General features: G+C 42.3%; 6 protein-coding genes across 9 annotated transcripts; 3 read left to right on the top strand and 3 right to left on the bottom strand.

Annotated features, from left to right (window-relative positions):
- Positions 1 to 652: 652 nt before the first annotated feature.
- On the bottom strand, positions 653 to 5,335 carry LOC131262570 (bromodomain-containing protein homolog). The gene is made up of 4 exons (XM_058264609.1): positions 2,812 to 5,335; positions 2,471 to 2,727; positions 1,999 to 2,400; positions 653 to 1,926 (listed from the first exon to the last, which is right to left on the bottom strand). The coding sequence occupies exons 1-4, from the start codon at positions 5,197 to 5,199 to the stop codon at positions 1,458 to 1,460; spliced, it is 3,516 nt and encodes a 1,171-aa protein (XP_058120592.1). The 5' UTR covers positions 5,200 to 5,335; the 3' UTR covers positions 653 to 1,457.
- A 345-nt stretch (positions 5,336 to 5,680) lies between these two features.
- LOC131262580 (OCIA domain-containing protein 1) lies at positions 5,681 to 6,955 on the top strand. The gene is made up of 5 exons (XM_058264621.1): positions 5,681 to 5,810; positions 5,891 to 6,025; positions 6,105 to 6,283; positions 6,350 to 6,519; positions 6,580 to 6,955. The coding sequence occupies exons 1-5, from the start codon at positions 5,757 to 5,759 to the stop codon at positions 6,834 to 6,836; spliced, it is 795 nt and encodes a 264-aa protein (XP_058120604.1). The 5' UTR covers positions 5,681 to 5,756; the 3' UTR covers positions 6,837 to 6,955.
- Positions 6,911 to 9,715, bottom strand: LOC131262575 (cytosolic non-specific dipeptidase). Its single transcript, XM_058264617.1, has 4 exons — positions 9,573 to 9,715; positions 9,253 to 9,487; positions 7,208 to 8,326; positions 6,911 to 7,128 (listed from the first exon to the last, which is right to left on the bottom strand). The coding sequence occupies exons 1-4, from the start codon at positions 9,614 to 9,616 to the stop codon at positions 7,075 to 7,077; spliced, it is 1,452 nt and encodes a 483-aa protein (XP_058120600.1). The 5' UTR covers positions 9,617 to 9,715; the 3' UTR covers positions 6,911 to 7,074.
- Positions 9,716 to 10,510: 795 nt separating this feature from the next.
- Positions 10,511 to 17,248, bottom strand: LOC131262581 (dnaJ homolog subfamily C member 5 homolog). Of its 4 annotated transcripts, none has more exons than XR_009178231.1 (8): positions 16,711 to 17,248; positions 15,521 to 15,659; positions 15,310 to 15,462; positions 15,113 to 15,244; positions 14,114 to 14,182; positions 12,651 to 12,852; positions 12,320 to 12,386; positions 10,511 to 11,547 (listed from the first exon to the last, which is right to left on the bottom strand). XR_009178231.1 is itself a non-coding variant. In XM_058264623.1 (7 exons), the coding sequence occupies exons 1-7, from the start codon at positions 16,728 to 16,730 to the stop codon at positions 11,537 to 11,539; spliced, it is 726 nt and encodes a 241-aa protein (XP_058120606.1). In that variant the 5' UTR covers positions 16,731 to 17,247; the 3' UTR covers positions 10,511 to 11,536. The 4 variants fall into 4 exon arrangements, 1 of the variants encoding a protein (XP_058120606.1); XR_009178229.1 differs by lacking the exon at positions 12,320 to 12,386 and adding an exon at positions 11,794 to 11,916; XR_009178230.1 differs by lacking the exon at positions 12,320 to 12,386 and adding an exon at positions 11,794 to 11,913.
- Positions 17,249 to 17,589: 341 nt separating this feature from the next.
- Positions 17,590 to 18,174, top strand: LOC131262590 (cytochrome c oxidase subunit 7C, mitochondrial-like). The gene is made up of 2 exons (XM_058264633.1): positions 17,590 to 17,740; positions 17,865 to 18,174. Exons 1-2 carry the CDS (start codon positions 17,654 to 17,656, stop codon positions 17,979 to 17,981), a joined length of 204 nt encoding a protein of 67 aa, XP_058120616.1. The 5' UTR covers positions 17,590 to 17,653; the 3' UTR covers positions 17,982 to 18,174.
- A 1,342-nt stretch (positions 18,175 to 19,516) lies between these two features.
- LOC131265387 (angiotensin-converting enzyme-like) lies at positions 19,517 to 21,754 on the top strand. The gene is made up of 4 exons (XM_058267646.1): positions 19,517 to 19,529; positions 19,574 to 19,661; positions 19,735 to 19,917; positions 19,990 to 21,754. The coding sequence occupies exons 1-4, from the start codon at positions 19,517 to 19,519 to the stop codon at positions 21,752 to 21,754; spliced, it is 2,049 nt and encodes a 682-aa protein (XP_058123629.1).
- The last annotated feature ends 1,335 nt before the right edge of the window (positions 21,755 to 23,089 follow it).

The raw sequence follows: 23,089 nt of genomic DNA, 5'->3' as shown, positions 1-23,089 counted from the left end.
TGTAAGAAAATGTATCATAAATTTGCAGAAAGAAAAACAAAATGGCGCCATAGTAGCGTCGATCAATTAGTAGCGGCAGCTAGACTGATCAAAAGACTATTGCCCATACTGACGCATTATTGATCCTATTCTTAAAACAATGTGTATCCACCCCAAACACCAACCACAATAACCCATCACGTGTGAAGAATCAACACATACTTCACAGGAAAACCACAAGCACTTTCCACATATTACTGTATTCCGCATTACAATTTTCTAATTCACAGCACCGAACAAGTACACCGGCGTTATCAAAGACCGATCGCAAAAGACTGAAATCGATAGTGATCGCTCAAGCCATCGCAGGGGACATCGAATTGACACCTTCACAATCGTCATACTTATTCTCTTTCTCTGAATTGTCCATAAAAGAGGGTCTCCAACGCTGCAGCGGCATGCCGACCTGCCGGCGAAGTTCGGGCTTTGTTCTTCGAATCCCTCTCCACAATTCCCACTTTGATGGGCTTCCTGTGGCGTCCAGCTGAGTTTTGCTTCTCTTGCCTGGCGATTCAACTGGTGGGTGCTAGGAATAACGGGGGAATGAAGAATGTGGGAGAACGAAATGTTGATAACGGCGAAAAGCAAAGGAAGAATTGCGTTTTCTGGCACAGAATTTTTTCCCCAATGAAATTTTATTTTCAATACATTTTATGGACAAGCCTCGAAGTTGTGAATGGATGTTACCGACAAACGATATTAGTCTGAATAATTCTGGGCTATGCTTTATTGTACCACACTTGCATGGGCATAGCAATTATGTTGCATGATTTTTTCTCTTGCGGGGTTTTTGCGTGCATACATAGTTTTTCGAGATTTTCTTTTATCGACATTTACAGATGCATTTGTTTTCCTAGTAGGCTGAAGGGTTATAAATAAGATCTTAGCGACCATGACGATTTTACACTCAAACGAATATTGAAAAACTATGCATTGACCCTGAAACTTTAATCACTTTAATTTAGCAAATATGAACCTTGATTCAAATTTATTTACTACATCTTTTTCGTCTAATCGAAGTGAAAATTTTGTACACAGAAACACAACGGAAATACAGGTGACACTTTAAATAAATGGCGTACTAAGGTACATTGTTCATGTGAATATTTTCGTTAAAACTTAATCAATACAACGTGCAATGTTAAAACTTAAGTTAAAACAGACATCAACGGATCGTTTAATATTCAAAGGCTTCTGGCTGCTGTGAAAAGATACATCCATACACATTTCACCTTTTCTCTTAAAGGTTATCAAACGCCATAGCTTAAGCGTTTGAAACGCACTACAAGATACATTTAGTCCTCGTCATTATCTTCCTCTCTATCGTCATCTTCCTCATCGTCAGCCTCGTCCTGCGACCCCACTCTCTTCTCTAACCTACTTCGCTGGCCTGCCGTCATTTCAGCAGTTCCGTAACATCATAATTTTCCCGCCGGTCCATCCGCATTCGACACCTGACTGTGGTAGTGCAACGCTTCCTGGTATGCTTTGTTTACCGCCTTTCGTTCAGTAGGCTTCCGTGATTCGATCAGCTTGCTTTGATCAAGCTCCTTATCCACACCGAGTAGCTCAAGCTTGCCGACTGGCAACCACTGCCATGTGCGCTTGACGTCGAAGAACAGGACCAAAAACACCGGCTCCTCATAGTTCGAGCGTAATGCTAGCACGTCAGCCGGCGGGGCGGGCAACGGGACACCGTTGTGGACAAACCCTTTCGGAATGGTCGGATCGATGATAAGTGCGGGATACCAAGGGTAACCACGGCATTTAGCCCACACCAGTTTCAGTGGTTCCAGAGCCGGTTTTTCTGGAAACTGCTCAGCCTCCGCTTCACTGTTCGAGGACATGTCCGTGTCACAGAACGATTGCTCGTCATCCCCACTGGTGCTAAAATGCAAACGACAACAAAGGTGAATATTTGCACCCATTTTTTTTTTTAAACTGCAGAATCTTTCTTACCCGAACTCAGACTCAGTACCGCTACCACTGAATCCACTACAACTACTGCAGGTACTTCCTGTGAGACTAAGATTGCTCTCCGAATCACTAATTTCCCGATCTTGCTGGCCTCGGTATACCCGAAAGCTGTCGGGAATAGCTTCCAGTGACTTTCGTTCTAATGGTTTACCATCCAACATAGACGAGCTAGCCTCCAGGAAAGATTCAATTCCCTTGCCACTCTTACCGATCCGTCGACCGCGGTTGATTTTCTTTGCCGTCTTCTGCAGCAACTCGGTCGTCGACATCGGTGTTACCGACGATGGCCCAGATGTTGCCCCACTGGTTGCACTTTCTTGGTTCATCGGGGCTTCTGGTCTCTTAAGTGCGGCCTGAGCTTTCCGAGTGAACAGGACAGCAGTTCTGGGAAGCGGACAAACATTTTCATTAGCACTGTCTTAAGAAAGATAGCCACGAAACAAGAGCACTATACCTCCGATTGACACCTGATGGAGAAGGACTATTGTTCAATACTTTTAATGGACTCGCCTCAGGGGTGATGTGTTGGTGATGTTTCTGACCGATTGATACCGCGCTCAAAGGCAACGATGACTCTGACTGCAAGGAATAACTAAGCTTTTTCGGGGAAAGTGATTTGCCGGCGCCCGAGTTTGATGGTATTCCAGCCAATGTGCTAGAGGAGCTTGGTCCTGATGATACAAGATCACCCGAAAGCCTTCTTTCGTTCAACTGAAAATGCCGGAAAATACACATACATTATAGCAGCCATAAACTGCATCCAAGCAACGCGTCACACATAAATGACTTCCTTACCAGTGCTCGTTCCGGTTCTTTTGACAGGGCACGTTTGACCCTAGCAATCTCGTTGCGAATCTGTTTTATGCGTTTGGAGCGGGTCAGCGCGTGACGAATGCCAATCGCTTTCGCTAGCAACGTCTGGAGCTTACCAATATGCTCCGCAGCTGCCGATTCACCTGTGATTTTGGTTAGCTCGCTCTCAATGTCCATGGCGATATTATCCTCCCCGGTGCCAGTGATCGACCTGCCGGATGTTACAGTTGATGGCCCAACCCCTGCCGTGGCCACTTGCACAACGGAGTGTGCCGGCTGCTGTTGGAACAAACCGGACCGTTCCAGCTCTTTTCGTACGGTTCGGAACACAATCGCACCGGCGTCTCGCATCTTAACACCAGCTCGGTAAAACATTGTGTCTTTGTTGTTGTAGGCTAAACAGTTACGGATCATCAAACCAAAGTCCTGTTCCAGATCCTCGATGCGCACGTACATCCCGCGTTTGAGCTTCTGGCGCATCGTGCCTAAATCCATTGGATGCTTCACGATATCCATGTAATCGGGCACCTCCTCCGTGTCAACCGGCTCGCGGAAGATCTCCTTGTCATCCTTGCCTTCTAGCTGGTCCAGTATTCGATGTAAAACGCTCTCGATCGGGTTCAGCTGTGCCATAACGCACTGCTCGGATGTTTTGATTAGAATAAGCTTAATCTTTTCGCGCTTTCGTACTAATTCACACAACAGCCGTGCTCGCTCGAGATCTTGGCGAAGGCACTGCCAGTACTTAAGCTGCTGGTACAGCTCTTGTGCATCCAGCGACCCATCGGACCGATCTCGACCACCTGGCATTGTACCTTGCGCCTGGCCCTGCGACTGCAACCTTCTTAACAACGGTACCCCGTTGCGATACTGTCGTTTCAGCGTCCAGTACGCGATCAGTCGCTGAATGAATTGTTGCTTTTTCGGGATGTTCACCAGCGAGGAGATTTCTTCGATGCGATTCTGCGGTATCGTTGGAATCAGAATCACCGGAGCGCTGGTACGCTTCAGTGCAAGTAGCTTTCGAGCCTTTTTCATCTTCTCTCGAGTGACTTCGCGTGCATCTGTCGGTGGTCCGCCATCCGGTGAGTTGCCGGGTGTGCTTTGCAGCGCGTTCAGTGGCGTATGCGCATCGCAGTACGCCATTTTCTGGACCACCACCGGATTGCTATCCGTACCTTTTACCGTATCCATGCGCATACACAAACCCGCCTGCTGGGCACAAGTCACATGAAACGCAGCGTAGCAGTAGTTTTTGTTGCACTGAATACACGCACCGATCCCTTTCTGCTTGCAGATGTAACATGTCAGCCGCCATCGGGCATGAGGTATCGTTTCTATAGAATCGATTGGCTCCAGAAAGACGGTGTTAGCAAAGCGAACCTCCGGGATCCACAGCGCACAAACGACATGCGCCCACTGGTTGGTGTCGGTTTGTTTGAAGGCACCGCCGGTGTTCGGACACAGCACGCAATCGACCGGCCGACTAGGACTCTGCAAGCACCGCCGACAAAGCCACTGGCCCTCGGGGATGTACGGTACTCCGTAGCAGTCTTGATGTACGGCCAGGTTGCACATGTCGCAGAAAAGAATCACATTCGTGTTTTGGCACTCTCCGTCCATGCAGATGCAGCACACGGCGTCGTCATCGACTACAGCACCGTTCTGCCCATTTGCAGCAGCCTGGAAGAAAGATTCCTTCTCCAAACGATCCATCAGCAGCTCCAGTGAATCAACCGGAACTGGGCCTACGTTTTGCGCTGCTCGACGTTCGTTGATAATACTGAGCCAGGTCGTGTCCTCCTCGTCCACATCGTACTCGACCTCCCCATCCAATTCTTCACTCGATTTCTCTATGAAACGGATGTACGCGTTCGGACGTGGCGGTGCATCACAGATCGTGTAGTCATCGATCTCTTTAAACTTTCCCTCGGGCAACTGCACTTCTGGTTCTTCCGGTGGTACCACCGCATACGCTTCGAAATCTGGCGCAGTTTTGCATTTACTTTCATACTCCTCGAGCGAAACCACGGGTAGCTCATCGAGAACCGGGATTTTGACCGTTTTGCCATTGCAATCTAGGCGCACGAGATGCTCCGACTCCAAATAGGTGATACCTTCCTTGGGGGGGCTGGAAGCGATTTGGTTCTTGGGTGTGACGCCCAACTTCAGCTTCCGACCTTTCTGCTTGATTGGAGTAGACACGGAGGTCGGCACTGCCGGAGATGGATTATCATGATCGTAGTTATTCAGATGATATTGCAACCCGATCACCGATTTGTACGTCTTGTCGCACTTGGGGCACTTAAAAGGTCCTCCATCTTTCTTGAGCGTTTTGATATAATCGTTCACCTCGAAGTCGATCCCCATCGCAATGCTTCACAAGGTTTTAGACCCACTTTCCAAGCGATAGCGTATATGTTACGGCAACTTTTTGTATTAATGTCGCTTCCGAACTAGAAATTTAGAGTGAAAGCGACATGGGAAACCTACACTGGCATCAACACTTCTGCCTATCGCAGATATCGCTGCTTCGGTGCGTGTTTTTGGAGCGCGATTTTGTTTATAGTCCTTTGACAGCTAGCTCTATGACAGCTTTCGACGAAAGTGCTTGTCCGCACAGTGGTCGCAGAATTGGATAAAATGACTTCTTAAATAAACTGATTTCGCTTACGTGACTGTATGCGATATAAATTTATAATTTCTAATGTCTTGTAATTCCGAACAATAACATTATTTAAACTTTCATTCATTCTGCAGATGCCATCACATTTTTTCACTTGAAATGTCATAGCTTGTAGCACTGACGCAGCCACCGTGTGCTGCCAATATCAGCTGTTTACGCCGGCAGTGCAAGGTTACATTTTGTAAATAGTGAAATAAAATACAATTCGTGCCGATCCCGTGAAAAACAAACGAGAGTAATCATGCAACGAAACGATCAATTGCAGCAGCACGACGAAACACAAAGAAATGCTTTAGTAAGTACTTTACGCTGTAGCAAGCCACGAAAGCACCGAGTCAAAATGTTCATCGTTGTAACGTTGTGAAACTATTACAGAATTTCCAATTTTCGCCCGAGGAGATGAGAGTCCTTCGGGAATGCAATCGTGAATCTTTTTTCCAACGATCACTCCCGCTCGGTACCTTAATGGGTTTTGGAGCATGGTATGCTGTTAAGAACAACTATTTGAAGGTAAGGAATGTCCTTCCCATCATCCTGACTAGACCTGAAGGACCTGATGTGTTCGTTGTTTGTGTTTCTTCCAACAAAGGCAAGTGCTCGGTTTGGACCCGCCCCGAAGGTATTGGTTGGCGTAACGCTTGGCTATTTTATTGGTAAAATAAGTTACCAAGGGAAATGTGCTGAGAAAATACTGCAGCTGCCCAATTCCCGACTTGCCGAATTAATGCGTCAACGTCGTCAGGGTACGACCGGAATGTCGGATACATTGTATGTCACACCGCATGATACGAGTTAACAAGAGACATCATATTTATGAAGCCTTCCTCGTTATAGCCTACCAGATCAAGGATTTGGTGCATCCAGCATGTTGACACCGTTTGCGTCCACCCCGGCACTGGACCGTCAGCCCGATGAAGCACCCGTTAGTCAAGGTCAACTCAATATGGATTTTGATATTCCGCACTACTCCGGACTGGATGACAGTGGACGACCCACCATTGATTGTAAGTAGAACAATCCTTCCGATATCGCTCATTATAAACATTTTCAATGCGTGTATGCAGCTACTGGATCCCTAGATGAAGATCTTCAGTTACCGCTCGCACCGAAGGCATCCAAAAGCTACGACGAGTTACGCCGGCAGAATCGCGAAGAATACTTAAAACGTCAGCAACAGCCCTATCGACCTGCAACCATTCTTGAAGATAGCCCTCCAATACGTCGAGACGCTCAAGATCGCAGGAGTACCGCCACCGAGGATCAGTCCGTTCCGAGTGCTCCTTCGATAAAGAACAAGTACGGGGACGCCTGGTCACAATAGGAAAATGCTACAATTCTTTCACGGTCTATCATCGTTATACGATAGAGGATTTATAGTAATCCATAACCAACAAATACAAACATCAGTTAAAATAGCAAACTGAATTAGTTTTATTAGAATCCCACAGTAGAGGTTAAATAGCCGGGATGTTAGGAAAACGCGACGATCGAAACACGGTTGCATGTGATGCGGAATTGTGATGTATTTCGTTCTTCATCAGGTTAACAGCAAGTAACGATCAGTTGGCACTAATCTTGGACACCTCGTACAAGTATGCTCCGAGTAGTTTTGTCTGATTGAAACGGAAAAAATAACACCATGTACCAACAATTTATACAACGTAACACAAAAACTCTTGAACTTATACTTACCCCCTCAATGTAGTTGCGTACGTCGAGCTTTTCGTTCTGAGAATGGGCGCCGTCGTCAGAAGCACCCATTGGCAGCAACAACACGTTTTTGCCCGTCGTCTGCTGCAGCGTCAGAGTGACAGGAATCGATCCTCCCTCCCGGGTCATATCCGGATCGACATGGTAGACATGCTTGGTAGCCGTACGGGCCGCTTGGTAGTGCGGGTGATTCGGATCCTCCGTCCATGGTTTACCGCCGTGCGCCATGCGCACCTCGAAGTGATTCGGCGAGCCTCGTTCGGCCCACTTGGCATTCAGATACTCTGCCACGTACCGTTCCGTCAGCTCGGGAGTTTGATCGGGCACGATGCGAATTGAAAACTTGCCAATCACCTTCTTGGGAATGACCGTCTTTTGTCCCGGTTCATAAAATGCACCTTCGATGCCATGAATCGATAGACTCGGTTGACGCCAACGATGCATAAGGATTTTCGTTTTGTCCTCGCTATGCATCAGTTTGCGCGCACCGAGCTCCTGCCGGTAACTACCCACGTCGAAGTGGATAGCGTCATAGATGGCCTGCTCGTTTGCAAGCAACGGTGCGACCTCTTGATAGAGTTTCGGTATTAGAATACGGCCCTCCTTATCAGCAAGGGTACCAAGCAGGTAAATTAGATCGTTCATCGCCTCATAAACGGTACCGCCGAAAACGCCGCTGTGTAGATCTTTGTGTGCACAGCCCACCTCGACCTCGAAGTAGCAGATGCCTCGCAGACCATACGTGATGCACGGTTTATCCGTACCGAGCCAGTAGTTATCGGAGATGCAAACGAAGTCTACGCCGGACAGGAAGTCTTTCTGACGCGCGTACAGCAGCTCGTCCAGGCCTTCGCTGCCGGACTCTTCCATGCCCTCGAACACAAACTTCAAGTTTACCGGTAGTGGTTCTCCGATCGCCTGGAATGCTTCGATGGCGTGAAGCCATCCCAGCACAGGCCCTTTGTCGTCACTAGAGCCGCGGCCGTACAGCTTGCCATCCTTCTCAGTCAACACGAACGGTTCCGTTGCCCAACCATCCTCCAGAATCGCTGGCTGCACATCCAGGTGACCGTACAGACATACGGTTTTCTTCGTGGCGTCCTATCGTATACCCAAACAAAAACGAATCTATTACTCAAACGATGATGATTACATAGACACCGCTTATCAATAGTAAGCTTATCGAACAACGAAGGGCGATATAATAGAAAGCGTTTTAATGAATCAATCAGCTGTCCATCAAGAATCTGTTTACAACTGCCACATGCACATACTGGGAACTTGAGACTAAATTTTGAGTGTGGTTGGCCAACCAAAATCCCATCGAGATAGAGCTGTAAGGTTTCTCTTATCGTCAACCGCAGTTTTCGTTAAGAGGTCCAGTGTTTAATTTATCTCCCGAAAGTAGCCAACAATGGACAAACCGATGTATGGGACGCAAACCTCACTTGAAAAAATATGCTGAAGTGGTCACGAAAGATGGGTTAGACCTTGAGGTTTAGCTTCTGAACAAAAAAAAGGGAAACGATCGGTTATCAACACAGTGTAATAGCGACGGGAATGGGGTATGTGAATCCTATTGAAACCGGATGCTCGAGTGGTGCATCATCGCTTGATACGCAAAAATACACCCTACAAAGAAAAGTACTTGCGGTGGAAACTCCGCCCTCCTTGCTGTCCATTTTTATAAGCTGAAAGTTGCCAACAAAGCGAAATATGCAACATCGTCTGACTATGCAGTAACGATCGCCCCTTATGAGGTCAGTGCATTCGTAGTAAACAAGCCCCTGTCGGGCCCTCTTTTTAAATGACCTTATTCCTTCCCGTCTGCCGCAATCACAACAGGAAAATAAATAAAAACATTGGCGTGGGCAGCGACAGTTCATTGACTTTCCGAGCGCCATTCCTCGATGGCGCCCGGTGACCATTGCTACCATATAACCTTGACTTACTCGCTGCTATTGTAGTTTCGGAAACCGATGACGAAGCTTGACTATTGTGTGGGAAAATCCATAAAAAATACTTACATTACCCAGTTCACCAAGGATAACCTTCGGCAGATCGAGTTCACGGCCATCAGTAAGCTTTTGCTTGCCGACGTCGGCCAGCTCAACCTTGGCCCCAAGCTTCTTCAGCCGGTCGGCCACCCAGTCTACCATGCGGAAAATTTCCGGACGAGACTCCGGCCACGCTGACACAGATTTGATCGCAACCGCTTCGCGCAATGCATCGATGTAACGGGGTTTATTTGCATCGATGTGGCTAAACGAAAAACAAGCAAAGAAGAGTTAGGTGCTATTTATGATACATTCGGAAAAGTGAGTCGAAATCCTCGTACGATAAGTACCTGAAAAGTTTCTCCAGCACCGCCGGGAGCTCTGGGTTTGCCATTTTGGTGGAGTATTTTAAAGCGACGCACTAACAAGTTCCAAACCAAACCAGAAAACTTACGAGTGGACCACTACGGACACTGTCTGCCGGCAGACTGACGAATCAGGCATCGATAGTGCACCGAGCAGTGTAGGGAAGATATCACGAAATTACAGCGAAGCGACACTTTGTACAGCTCTCTTGTTTATACTAGCTTGATTCACTACTTCCATTGCTCAGTTTGTATGCAAAGAGCCGTAAGAAACGAGCATTTCACTTCCTTCTGCTAGCTGGATTGAGGTGGAACCAAATCTCAAAGCTCAGCAAAACAGAGGTTTTATTTGCATTTTGATAATCTCAGAAATAATTACCAGATTGTGTAAAGTAAACGAACTTACTTTGCTTGTTGGACAAACGCCAGTACTGTGGTGTTGTACAATGGTAATTTCGGAACAAATAAAAAAACCCTTAGCTCGTACGATGTTCGTTGATTTCTTGTAACGTGGCAATGAGTTTTTCGTCGTTCAGGTGTCGGTATATTTGATTATAATTATTGTAACGCAGTTCCGCTCTGTTGGAGTCCCTTGCATCTTGAGTTTGTTCAATGTTTCCACTTTTTGTCGATCATAACTTTACAATATTTAAATACGCCGGTTTTTTTCTTATCTGCATAAATGTCTTCGTCCGTCTTTTGCGTCCTTAGTACTGTCCCACCTCTTAATTGGTTTGATTATTTCCTTCCCTTCTCCAGCTTCCAACTTTGTTTCTCTCTTTCGTCACACACGATACATCAACAAATCTCTGTGTTCAAACAGTGTCCAATAAGTTCGTGCATAATGCTTTCAAAAATCGGGATAAATGGATATAAGATATACGGATTTTGAATGTGAGTGGATATAATTTGTTCTTTTCCAATCCCTTTGAATTTTCTGTTTATTTGCAATCATCATCAGCTCGAGAGGATATTTGCTACACGAAAAGAAACATGCGCAATTAGTTATTTAATTATACTTTCGATAGTCTACCAACTCCGGTATACTGGACATAATGGCGCAGTAATTTCTTAATCGTCCGAAAATTCAACATGCGTCACGGTAGCCCCACAGATAAATTGAAGAAGTATTTGACAAAATCTAATTAGTAATATGTTATAAATGAGTAGGAAATAGATCCTATCTGTTACTTCCATCAACAATATAGCCTTTTCTCAATTTGTTTAACGATCGTTTTCTAATATTTTTGTTGTTCTTGTACTTAACTTTTCTCGCGCTCTTACTGTGGAAGAAATACATATCATTCTTTATCAGCACTTTCGCTAACTGAACAAATATCTCAACAAAGCAGTAGTACTGAAAGCCTGTTGTTCCTTCTTCGAAACACCTCGACTGCCTCACAGTATTGCATGACGATAAATTACATTTTGTCGCTAGAAAGGTATGTAAAATAATGTTAGCTTATGTTGGATCGGTTTCGTTTAATCCTTCGCTATTTTCCATTGGATTTACGGGATAAAGCCTTTACTCTGCTCATCGAATGCACACGAACGAACACACACACACACATATTATTCTACTAAGTAGTTTTAGATTTTTGTCTGTTCTGTATCGAGTTCTTTTTCGCATGGGAGCAGAAGCCATATGAACTGTGGCGATTGCAAAAATAAGAATATGCCTTACAAGATATTTTTTCCGTTGAACTTCTTTACAGAGAATTCTGCGATCGTTTCAGCGATTACCAGGGTTTGTTATTATTGTTACATTAACTTGTATATGTGTTATTTGGTTCGGTGCATAGTTCGCTGCACATAAAGGTGTGTTGCAGAGGACCCTTGTCCTGACCGACTAACCTCTTCTCCGATTCGGCAAAGACGTACCCGCTCAACAAGAACCGAGCGGCTTCCTTTTGAACCAATATTGGTATGTATGGCGGCGAATAATACACTCACTTCATACCTAAAACAAAGAAGCGAGATAATTCATTAGTTGGTTTATAGTTAACCTGACAAAACTAAACGAATAAAAAAGAATTTAACTAAATTCTTAACACTTCAGCTACACAATAATAATGCTATGCTTAATATCTCTTATCCCTTTAACTATTTCAATGTCCGAACAGAGTTTCTTAGTCTAGAGAGGTATTCAAATTTACAATTACAATACAGGACTCATAACCTATTTCTTCACGCGAATTTTACTTACTTAGAAACCCAATGTAAATAAACTACAATTCAACAACAAGGTGCAGAATTGAAGACGTGTTGTAGTGAAGAGCCTTCAGAATACACGGATACGTGGAAAGACATCAAAATTGAAGCAAATCTCCTAGGCAAAAAATGAATATTGCAAAAAGATAACCCTTAAAACATTTTGAACATGTCAACACCGCCAAATCATTCCATCCCGAAAATATACACAATAAATGAACGATGGTTCTGTTTTGTAATTGAACAACGGACATTACAAGTGAAACAAACTTAGGTGACTTGTAGTAACTAAACACACATGATAATACGGTAATTCAAGACGATTGCCATTATATTACGGTATAATACGGTAATTCAAGATGTGCCACATTTAGTATGGTGTCAATGGTATTGAAATGGAGGTAATCTAAAAAAACAGGGATTCGGCAAAGCATTAACAATACAAAGTTCATTCATGCAAGTACAAAAACCACTGTTCAAAATAATCAAAACTATTTGTGGAAAGAAGGTGAAATGTTTACCATATTCTTTTAGTTTAACATTTATTGAAGAAGCTGGTATCAAAATCCGAATAGTATTTTTAGTGGCCTTTTAGTTCCGTAGGCGAAGACAGCAGCATATGATGAAAAATCAATGAGAAATGCATTAGCTGTTTAATATAACATAACGCGTTCCATATGATGAAAGTATTTCCACTGATCTTTGCATCTAAATATAGTTACTGTGACTGTGAGACTGTAGTAAATTCAATGATGTGGCCACACTTAAGCGGAAGCTATCAATATCGCTTTTGCAAATATTCCAACACAAATGGACACACAAAATGATCAAATTCATGCATAACCTTCTTACCAGGTGTGTAAATGGGTTGATTTCCCTTGTTCAAGCCTGTGCTCTCCGTGGCGGCCGAACCGGTGAATGGGTTCGTCGGATTTGACGAAGGCGGAGGCATTGCATAGACGGGCATACCAGCACCCTGTGCCTGGCCGGCCTGTGGCTGAGAAGTCACAGGACCACCGCCAACGCCGTTATCCTCCAGATCTGCCAAATCCTCCTATAATGAAAAGAGAAACAAAAGAAACAAATATGAGTACAGAGCGAAATTATGAAGGGCATCACTATGCGTGTTTTCATACAAACACTATAAGCATATAGCGCGATACGCGTGTTTGTTCTATACTCATTAGTAATTGGTAGAGATTAATTGCACCTAATAGCCCAATGTACCTAAATCCAGCATAAAAGCCCAAGCACAAACCTCACGGGACAAAGCATAAGCTTTTACTGCAACTAATCCATTAGCTGTGTTTGTTAAACCATTCGATACTTATTTCCTACCGAGCATTCAAAAGCAACGGTCTACGTTTTGTTTTCCAAACACACCGTACACACAAGCTTACATATTTCTATTTATCGATTACTGATAAGGAATCGGGGAAACAATTACCTTGTTGATATGTTGTTTTGTTGTGAACGAAAATTTGATTACCTCAGATTCTGTTGAAAAAACTTAGATGCTAACAATGCTGAATAAAAGCATTTGATGTAAGTAAAATGAAGCATAACGTCACCAAAAACAGGTCTAACATTTATAAAAATTCACACAACACTTTTCCCGTGATATTAGCGAACACAAATCACACCAAAGACGTTATTTCCACATTCACCCAGAAATAATTATACGTACTTGGCTTTACTATACGGGTAAAATTTCAATTCATTTTACTCTTTTTGATTTAAACCCCCATTTTACAACTCCAACATTGATAAAATTAGTTCTTGGACGCTAGTTTGAACAGCCACGACTACCTATACCTGTTATAAATCCCAAATTTGGTAGCAAAATATCGCAACTATTGCTTACGAAATATTTTATTTTTTGCTTGAATTTATACTGAATAATGATTTTAATCACTTTATATTCATAAAACACTATTCCTTGCTGCCATTTTGATTCTCCCAGATTTCCTAACGGACTCCATTTACTCATAAAACATGTTTCTAAGATATTGTTTCCAACTACATTAGGCGAAAAAAAGAAGAAAGAAAAAATATTTAATGAGTGAGTGCTTTTAGTGTTGTATAAACATTTGAAAGAAGGGAAATTAATGGGGAAACACTACACAGGGATATTATTTAGTGGGAACTTCGCTAACTGCAAAGTGTATGAGTGATACTTTTTATGCAAAAAATAATTAGTTTAATATGCAAATAAAAAGTGAAATAACTATGAAATAGGATATAATCGTGCGAAGGGATGATGTTAATGAAGAAGTAATGACACATCGAAATACAAACTATAAACCTATACATACATTTGGCTTTGGTTGATCTGTGACGACCGATCTTTCCCCTGCGTTGCTGCTGCTTGCAGCAGCATCTCTCTGATAAATGTAGATTAAAAACATGTAAAAAAAAACAGATGATAGAAACAGTGGATGTATGTTTGAAAACAATGTACTACTGAAGATAGAACGGTGATGGATGAGAGTATTGAGTAACATCAGAACAATTAAAGAAAACCATTGATTCACACCTCGTAAGATTTGTTTGATGATGGTGAAACAACGAAGGAATAAAAAAATTGATTTATGATAACCAAACAAGGTTCTTGGATTGAAACCAAATATTAACTAAGCATTAACGAAGACATCCTTCTAATGCAAATAAAATCGTATAACTTGGAGATAGTAAGTGTAAATACAATTGTTATGCAAGATGAAATGCTAATCGTTTCTGTAAACAAATTATCGACTATTCGGCAAGTCAGATGATGGTGCAGTGCAACGACAAAAATATGGAAATAAATAAAAGTACAAGCTTCAAATATAAGCGATGTTTCAGCTCCATTATTTTTTTTAAATTAAATGTTAACGGTCATGTCTTGTATAATACCTAGTTTTATAAGTTTTTATTATTAAATTTTGGGAATCTGTATCTGTAATATGTGCCAAAATTCCGCTTCTTAGACTGAAAATTGTAAGCGTTAGTCGGAAGTTGAACCAGATTTAATGGATCAACTTGGGTAAGATCAAAACATATTTTGTTGACCTTTTTGATAAAAAAAAACTTGCGAATTACGAAGATAAGAAATGGAAAATTCTTTGTCAAGGTTCTAACTGAAATGTGCTGCTAGTATAAATATCATTGAACATAGTTTAACTAGCAATTAGACATCAAGAGCACGCGATGGATGCTAAGAGCAATTGACTTTTCAAGCTGTAGCAACATTCTACAACAAAATATCAACACTTCAATATATAGCCAAAGCCAATTTGCGATGACACACAAAATAAATTGTTACTTTAACTTACGTGTAAATGATGGTAATCCCCAGCGTGCTCCGGAGGTACAGGTTTGTATTTGCCGAAGCAGAAGTTGCAACAGCAACAGCAACAGCAGCAGCAGTAGCAACCAGTGATAATACCGCAGATCATAAACAAAGCCTAAAAGAGAAACTCCATGATATAAATATGTTTTTGCCTGGACAAAACGAATCAACCAAAAGTACCTTGCACGTGGGCGACGTTACAACGAAGTAAGCGTTGACATTCTCCTCGCCAAACTGTTCGGCAATGTACAATCCGAGGGATCCATAGTTATCATAGATGTTTCTCTTCGTTAAATCACTCAAAATGGAATGAGCACGGTTTACTTCTTTGAACTAAAATTAAATAACATTGCTTTGATTATGTACAGACATACATGTACGGTCAACTCACTTTTTCCGATGCATCTGGATTATTTGGATTCTTATCGGGATGATACTTCAGCGCGAGCTTTCGGTATGTCTTCTTAATCTCATCTGCGGTGGCTGTTTTTGGTAGTCCCAACGTTTGATACAGAGTATCACCGGATGTTCTGAGCCGTACAAAATAAATGTAAAAAGTAAATTATTACTATTAACAAAAGCAACTATGTTATGGTTAGTGTTTCATAGAGCATCAAGTTTTGTTCGTTTTTAGATTGTTTCGTAGTAGTTAATTCCTTCTTCATCGTTAGACAAGATGCTGAATTCTTATCAATTTTCGACTGATTAACGCGACCAATCAGTCGTTAGCTGCGGCAGTATGTTTTTTCCTAATGCCTCCGAAAGAACGATAGTAAGTCTTTCAATTTTAAATGCCGATCGACCCAATGCACATGTTTAGAAAAATCAATTATACCTCCAACATTTCTGCGAGAAGGATCAAAGGAAGAAATTCCGTTCAAATCACAAGACAAAGTAATTTTTAGACAGTTCTCTCATGCTTTCATTGAAAAAAGCAAGGTGGTATTAGTTCCTTTTTGAATCGTTTATATAGGTAAAGGACATTTGCAGCGTTTCTTTTTACATCAATATTTTTATATAGCAGAAGGATGGAGTAAAGGATAACATCATAACGCTACGGTTGCCAAATAGTCTCTCGCAGCTGCTTCGTTACACACAAATCAGGATAAAAGTGCGAATGTATGCATTGGGAGCACGATATCCTTGACCAACACATCACCGTTAAACGAATACACACATTTGTAGCTGAATTATGCTACACATGTGACGAAGATAGTCATTTTTCTTTTCGTACCACTCTTCATAAGCTTTCCTAACTTCAATTAGACAGCAATGTATCCTAATGGTCAGCGTATAGAGTTTTCCAAGAAATTCGTTTAGTAGTCAATATTTTCAGCTCCCCGGGCAGAGCCAAGAAAAAAAAATCAATATTTTCCAGCAGTTTACTTCGAGCCTGGCCTGGGTGGTTTTTTATCCGCCAAGTGGCAAACATGAATGAAGTGGAAAGACAATAATACTCTACAAACGCAGAAGAAAATTAAAAAAAACTGAAAAATTTCAATACCACGATGACTGTACAGCTTGGTGAGCAGGGTAGCAGACTTAAATCTATGAAATTGTTGTTATATGCAAGAAACTTACGACAATTTCCTTTTATCCATTGTGATAAGAGTAAGATTACGATATCGTGTAGACTAGCAGCTGTTTCGCACGGTCAGCTTCAATTGTTCACTTTCAAGATTGTGGATTAAGTTCTAGCGAACGGCGGTCGAGATCACGAGCCTTCTTCAATAGTTAGTTTTCAATTGTATCAATCCGCTTGGTCTAAAGTAAAATTTCACTTATGCAGCACTTGGTACACAGCAGACGTTGAATTACGGTACGAATACGGGAAAGTGACAAGGGAGGATCCCTCAGAGTGCTGTGATGACTACTGCCAACCGACCACTAGCATTACACCTTGTTTGTGATTTTCGGCACGATTTCACTACACTTTATATCCGGTAATCGACAAATGCGCAAACGTTTCCTTCTCGACGAACTATGCTTTACTGTGTGGAGCGAAACTTAGCAGCACTTTCGTTGCCGTTTACTTCAGTGTTTTTTCTCTAAAGTCTTGAATGCCTAAAATTTTCCACTTGCAGCGCGCATCTGGGGAGATGCGAAAAGAAACACCACACGATGATGACGTATGTCTTTTCTGATGAATTGGAGTTAGGCTTGTGCTACGAAGTTAACCATGCAGTATATACTCTGTTTATCAATTCGTTGGCCTAATTGAAAACAAAAATTAATATTATAATACAAATGTTCACGGTTTTACGTCCATAAAAATATATGCGTGATAACGTTAATGCATGGAAAAAATATAAATGTTATTTCAACACCAAGAGAACATCAATCGACGACTGCCAAATCAAACCGCCCGGTGAAAAAACTGCTACGTGAAATTTACGTCACATTTTCGAGGGCTTCAATCGCGATTGCTGTCATTTGCTTTTTGCGAACATATTCACTCCGTGTGGAAAACAGACTCGTTTGCTGCGAGGAAAGTTTACTAAAAAGCGAAACAACAGAGACCAAAATGTTTGCCCGTATCGCCAATACCACTCGTTCCAGCGTGAACAATCTGGTCCGATACTCCCATTCGCATGGTGGTATTCCCGGAGAGGTAAGTTTTTTATCTTATAATGCGGCATATGAGAATTTATATTACATAATGCAACATTGAGTATATTAGGCATAGAAAAAGACAGTACTTTCCATATATACTATTTTGATTGTCGTTTTTATAGAACCTGCCGTTCAGCCTGACCAACCGGTACAAGCTAACCGCCATGTTTATCGTGTTCTTCGGATCTGGTCTGGGAGCGCCGTTCTTCATCCTCAGACATCAGCTGTTGAAGAAGTAAATCCCCCGCTTCGTTTGCCGGAACCAGCATAGTTATGTACTGGATATCCGGAGTTTCCTGTGCTAGTGAGTTGCAAAACAAACGCTATGTCCGACGGATGAAACAACAATAAAATCATCCAAGTTTGGTGCGCTAAACCTTCCACTGTTGTATATTATTCCCAACCTTTATCGCAGATCCACCCCACTGGCTTCCATAACAACAAATTGTTGCGAGGAAGAGGGCACAACGGTTGATGACATAAGCGCCGACGCAAAAAGAATCCAATAAATTATTAATCAAAGATAAATCCCGACAAATTGAGCTACATAAGTTCTCATTTTAGCTTATCACTATGTAAATGTCGGCTTCCCTTTTGAGGGTTGGTTAATTTGACTCCTCTTCAGCTTCACTTTTCCCTTCGATAATTTTTCCGAGAACTATGGGATGGTAGCAGTCAAATACCTTTTTGAATATTAAAATCGATTAAACTAGCCAGCTATGTCACAAACAATTTTTCTTTTATAATAAACAGTGATGCTTGAAAAATGTCTTCAGGGCAAACATATTTCTTGAGCATCTCATCACACCAATCTTTCATTTGGATTATCCTCAATCCAATACTATGGAACATAATTCTTTGAAGGGTGATTTGGTTTACGCCCAAGGCGCGAAAACAGCTCACTTCGTTCGTCTTATGCTGATTCTTCCCGCGCAAGTTAGAGAAACGGACCGTTCAAAGGCGACTGGATTATGTGCCTTGAGCTTTCTTGCCGCAATTATCACGTTTCCATCTTCAACATGCTGTTTTTCATGGATTACTTAAAAATATAATTCACAATCATCGAATGCTTCAAATAAAAGAAGGAGATGATTTGAGGAAAAGCGCCATACAACTCCTATGTAGTTACACGTTACGATTCACCTCTGGAATATCTTTTTGCTCTGGGGAAATCAGAGCTCAACTACCCGCGACGGCGGAATGTGCTGTGGATAAGAGTTTCCTTCGGTTGTAGAGGCTACGGGAGGTGCAAGGTCGAGGTCCGGATGTGCGTTCGGTGGAGAGATTATAAATAAGGGACGTTTACTGCGCTAGGCGTTCAGTGAATCGTTGATGGGCGAACAAGTCCAACGGTTTCGTTTGAATCGCCAGTAGTTTCTTGCCAGCGATGATGTACCACCATTGCTCATGGCTTGGCCCGCTGTGTTCGTTCCTGATACTCGTCGTCCTAATACAAGTCCAGTCGTTTGTAGGTGCCACAGGGCAATTTAGTAATGGTAGGTAATCCAGTGTGGTAAGCTTTTTCATTACCTCTTGGCAAAAGACATGGTATTTTATGGTGATCATAAAATAAAACCCATTTATAAAATACTACCATGTCCAATTTCGTCAACGTGGAATTTATAGTTTTTGATGTGAATCATACTAGATGATAGTGCTACACAAAACGGCGGATTTTGCTGTAACGATAGCAAATTCAGTTGCTGATACTAATTGGGCACCTTTTTTAAAACTTCCTTGTTTTATGGTGAAACACTTTGCGAAATGTAACCTAATGGGGACGCCTGGTTATTTAACGCCATCGACCAACAACGATTTCTGTTATGGATAGACACTGCAGCTAGGACATGGTTTGAACGTATGAATGCCGAGTTACAATCACTGAACCATCAAGCAGCGCAATATGGATGGGATTTGAGGTAAGGTAGAGAAGTAGCGCAAGGATGTCCGGTACCGAAAACATTCGGAAACGCTGAGTTCACTTTCCTCTAGCATACAAAAACAATCCCGCGAGGAATTCACGCTTGAAGGCTTAGTGCAATTAGCTCAACGGAAAGCGACATGGTTGCGGGAGACGTGCGAGGAGGGTGCCGTGCATCGGAACTACGGATGGCCATACGATCGGGCGTACTATCTACTATGCCGTGGATCTCGGAATACTCCTGAGGAATTGAGGTACTGTTTTATTAAACATGACGAATTTGCACGTAGACTTTCCGCGTTATCTCGTATTTGTTTCATTTCCAGTGAAATGGCGCAGCTTTTTTCGTTCATCCAACGCATCTACACCGAGACTTCGATCTGCATTCCGGTAGAATGTGGCTCTGAAAGTCCTTCATTGACAGAAAGAGTCCTTTGGAGCAACTCTTTCGTGCGTTACCCGGAACGTACCACATCACGGTTGGATCTCTCTCCGATTGAGCCGCTGGTCAGAGAGCCAAACAAACAACACAACACCATGCACTTTGCCGAAGAATTGACCTGTTTTCACGGTGAACCTGATCTTGAACGCATTATGACTGGGGAAGGATTGAATCGCGTGTGCTCAGGAAATTTGAAGCATGAAACCATCTTCCGTTGGGCCTGGGAATCATGGCGAATGGCCGTTGGGCCACCGATGCGAGAACCATACGCTCGTTTGATTGATTTGATGAACATGGGTTGCTTGCGGAGCGCTAACCATGGTGACGCGGGAGAATGTTGGCGGGAGGATCTTGAGGTTGCCGAACTGAGGCTACTAGTGGATCGACTGTGGAAAGACGTGAAGCCATTCTATCAAAAACTGCATTCAGTAGTGCGTCATTTCTTGCGAAAGAGATACGCCCCAGAAGAAGTCTCCGTGGATAACGACGAACTGCTTCCCGCTCATCTACTTGGTGGCATGTGGAGTCACAGCTGGACCAGTTACGTTCACGATATCATTCCACATTCGGTAGACATCGATCAACAATTTGCTAGCACCAATTGGTCTTCGCTGGATCTCGTACGACGAGCAGAAGACATCTACGCATCAATGGGACTTCCTCGGATGACGGAAGCCTTTTGGAAGAACAGCATAATCGGAAATGCCAGTAAAGATGGGACTGTGAAATGCCACGGCTCTGCCGCCAACATGTTTGCAGACGATGCTGGCGACCTCCGTATGATCGTATGTCCACGCTCAGAGTCCGCGGCACAGGATTTCTATGTCACTGTCCACGAAATGGGCCACATTGTGTACTACATGGAGGCCTCGAAACAACCTACTATCTTCCGTGACGGTACGTCTGCCGCATTCCAAGAAGCGCTCGGTGATAGTGTTTATCTGGCCGCGGTAACACCGCAACACCTGGTACGATTAGGAATCCTCGACTCTAAGCACATGGCTCCGGAGAAAACCTCTGTCCCCTCTAAACCTGCACCCACGGATGCCGATCGACGAGCACAATCTCTGAACTCGTTCGATTACGTCTTTCTGCTACGTATGGCATTAGCAAAGATCCCGACGATTCCCTTCGAGTACCTTATGGATAGCTATCGCTGGGATTTATTCGACGGATCAGTCAATTTTAATGCGCACGCCAACGATTACTTCTGGTTCCTCCTGGAGCGCGAACAAGGAATTCGTCCTCCTTCATCGTTACGCGCCCGCAAACCGCTCTTCGATGCGGGGGCAGTATATCATCTCTCCGACAACACGCCTTTCGTGCGTTACTTTTTGGCCAGTTTTCTGAGCTACCAGATCTATGAAGGCCTATGCAAGGGTGCTCTTTTTGGTACTGCTAGTACGCATTCATCGAACGACATTCCGATGCCCCTACATCGTTGTGATCTGTACGGTTCAAAGAAGGCTGGAAAGCTATTGCGAAAGGCGCTTTCCCGTGGAGCGTCCGTTCATTGGACCGACGTATTGGACCAGTTAACCGGTGATGTGGAAATATCAGCTAAAAGTTTGTTGCGCTACTATCAACCGCTGGATGAATTCTTGGACCAATTTATCGAACATCATGGACTAGTCGTTGGTTGGAATTGATTCGTCCTGTTCCTACATGAACTCGTAAATAGTGCATATAAACCGATGGACAATTTAAATAGTTATTTATTTATATTTCAACAGTATCCCCTTGCTTTGTACGTAAGTGGGTCGCTTGTTGTTTAGTGCTGATTAACAAAAATAGCTTTTTCATCGTTACGTCTCGCTACATTTTCATAATTGTGGTAGTTGCTTTACAGTTCGCATTCATGACTATCTAAGCCATTTAAGCACTTTGTCTGACCCTTGCAAAATCCACCTGTGCACGTATTCATGGTTGCACCTCCGTTAGAATTTCAGTAGAAAAACTTCGAAACTCTCTATCAGTTTGGTTTAAGCTTCAAACCAGTAGGAAATCATGAAAAAAATTTTTTTTTGTAAATTCATCTCTTATTTCGTCATTAATTGATGCTTGCCACACGAGTTCTATAGTTTGAAAATTTTATTTTTAAAACTTCAAACCGACTTTATGGAAGGGATAGCGACAATAAAAGAATACATTAAATGTTGAATTAAACAATCCATAATATTGATTATTTGTTTCACTAGTTGGCAATGTTCCCTATCATGTCATGTTGAACACAGATTACACAGCTTAATCACTTTATCTGTCACAAATTAAAGAGGTGTTTAAATAGGTAGGGCTTCCAAAGATTCGATTTCATCAAAAATAGACGAAAAATAAACCAAGATAAACCATTTTACTTAAATTTTATAAAAAGAATTCTACCTTTCACCAATTTAACAAACGGCATACCCTTGCTCTTGAAACGCATAACAAATGTTTAAAGACACAAATATATTTTTGAATATTTTAGCAATCCCAAACATAATAGTTGGTGAGTACGGTGAATTTCGTTAATGTTTGTTATAAAATGCAAGACATGATGCTGTTGAATTAAACAAAAAAAAAAGAAATACCAAAACGTATACGGACATAACACTACGTAATCCATTTAACCAAAAGTGTATAATTATCACTTACCCTGTACGATTGATTAGCAGCATTGTGTTGGGAAAACTAAACGAAAAAAGACTTGAAAAAACTTACATAAATACAAAAAAAAAATTAAAAATAAATATTTAACCTATTCATTGCGGCATAACAAGCCTTTCAGACATTCATTCTACTCTCATTCTGCAGTAAATCTTAGAAAAATGTATCTTAAAGTAACATAAATTATAAATATGAGAATTTAATAAAAAATATTATCCTACGCTATTGTTCAAATAATTTGTCGTCTTTTAATATTTATTAGTAAGGGTTCATGTTATTATTTAACGTCGTCAGAATCATAATCCATTAGATTTCCCCTTTTTTTTGCTCCGTTGTGG

The sequence above is a fragment of the Anopheles coustani genome, chromosome 2 (genome assembly GCF_943734705.1).
Source record: "Anopheles coustani chromosome 2, idAnoCousDA_361_x.2, whole genome shotgun sequence".
Lineage (NCBI taxonomy): Eukaryota > Metazoa > Arthropoda > Insecta > Diptera > Culicidae > Anopheles > Anopheles coustani.
This window is presented reverse-complemented; position numbering and strand designations above follow the sequence as displayed.

Excerpts from the sequence above, each read along its gene's own strand:
- LOC131262581 (XM_058264623.1), bottom strand. The coding sequence starts at position 16,730 with ATGGATAAAAGGAAATTGTC. Across the intron at positions 14,183-15,112 it reads GGGATTACCATCATTTACAC|AGAGATGCTGCTGCAAGCAG; the intron begins GTAAGTTAAAGT and ends TACATTTATCAG. Across the intron at positions 12,853-14,113 it reads CAGATCAACCAAAGCCAAAT|GAGGATTTGGCAGATCTGGA; the intron begins GTATGTATAGGT and ends TTTTCATTATAG.
- LOC131262580 (XM_058264621.1), top strand. The coding sequence starts at position 5,757 with ATGCAACGAAACGATCAATTGCAGCAGCACGACGAAACACAAAGAAAT. Across the intron at positions 5,811-5,890 it reads AAACACAAAGAAATGCTTTA|AATTTCCAATTTTCGCCCGA; the intron begins GTAAGTACTTTA and ends AAACTATTACAG. Across the intron at positions 6,026-6,104 it reads TTAAGAACAACTATTTGAAG|GCAAGTGCTCGGTTTGGACC; the intron begins GTAAGGAATGTC and ends CTTCCAACAAAG.
- LOC131262570 (XM_058264609.1), bottom strand. The coding sequence starts at position 5,199 with ATGGGGATCGACTTCGAGGTGAACGATTATATCAAAACGCTCAAGAAA. Across the intron at positions 2,728-2,811 it reads AAGAACCGGAACGAGCACTG|TTGAACGAAAGAAGGCTTTC; the intron begins GTAAGGAAGTCA and ends CGGCATTTTCAG. Across the intron at positions 2,401-2,470 it reads CCATCAGGTGTCAATCGGAG|AACTGCTGTCCTGTTCACTC; the intron begins GTATAGTGCTCT and ends TCCGCTTCCCAG.
- LOC131265387 (XM_058267646.1), top strand. Across the intron at positions 19,662-19,734 it reads CAATATGGATGGGATTTGAG|CATACAAAAACAATCCCGCG; the intron begins GTAAGGTAGAGA and ends ACTTTCCTCTAG. Across the intron at positions 19,918-19,989 it reads AATACTCCTGAGGAATTGAG|TGAAATGGCGCAGCTTTTTT; the intron begins GTACTGTTTTAT and ends TTTCATTTCCAG.
- LOC131262590 (XM_058264633.1), top strand. The coding sequence starts at position 17,654 with ATGTTTGCCCGTATCGCCAATACCACTCGTTCCAGCGTGAACAATCTG. Across the intron at positions 17,741-17,864 it reads ATGGTGGTATTCCCGGAGAG|AACCTGCCGTTCAGCCTGAC; the intron begins GTAAGTTTTTTA and ends TCGTTTTTATAG.
- LOC131262575 (XM_058264617.1), bottom strand. The coding sequence starts at position 9,616 with ATGGCAAACCCAGAGCTCCCGGCGGTGCTGGAGAAACTTTTCAG. Across the intron at positions 9,488-9,572 it reads GTGCTGGAGAAACTTTTCAG|CCACATCGATGCAAATAAAC; the intron begins GTACTTATCGTA and ends TTTTTCGTTTAG. Across the intron at positions 7,129-7,207 it reads TACGCAACTACATTGAGGGG|ACAAAACTACTCGGAGCATA; the intron begins GTAAGTATAAGT and ends CGTTTCAATCAG.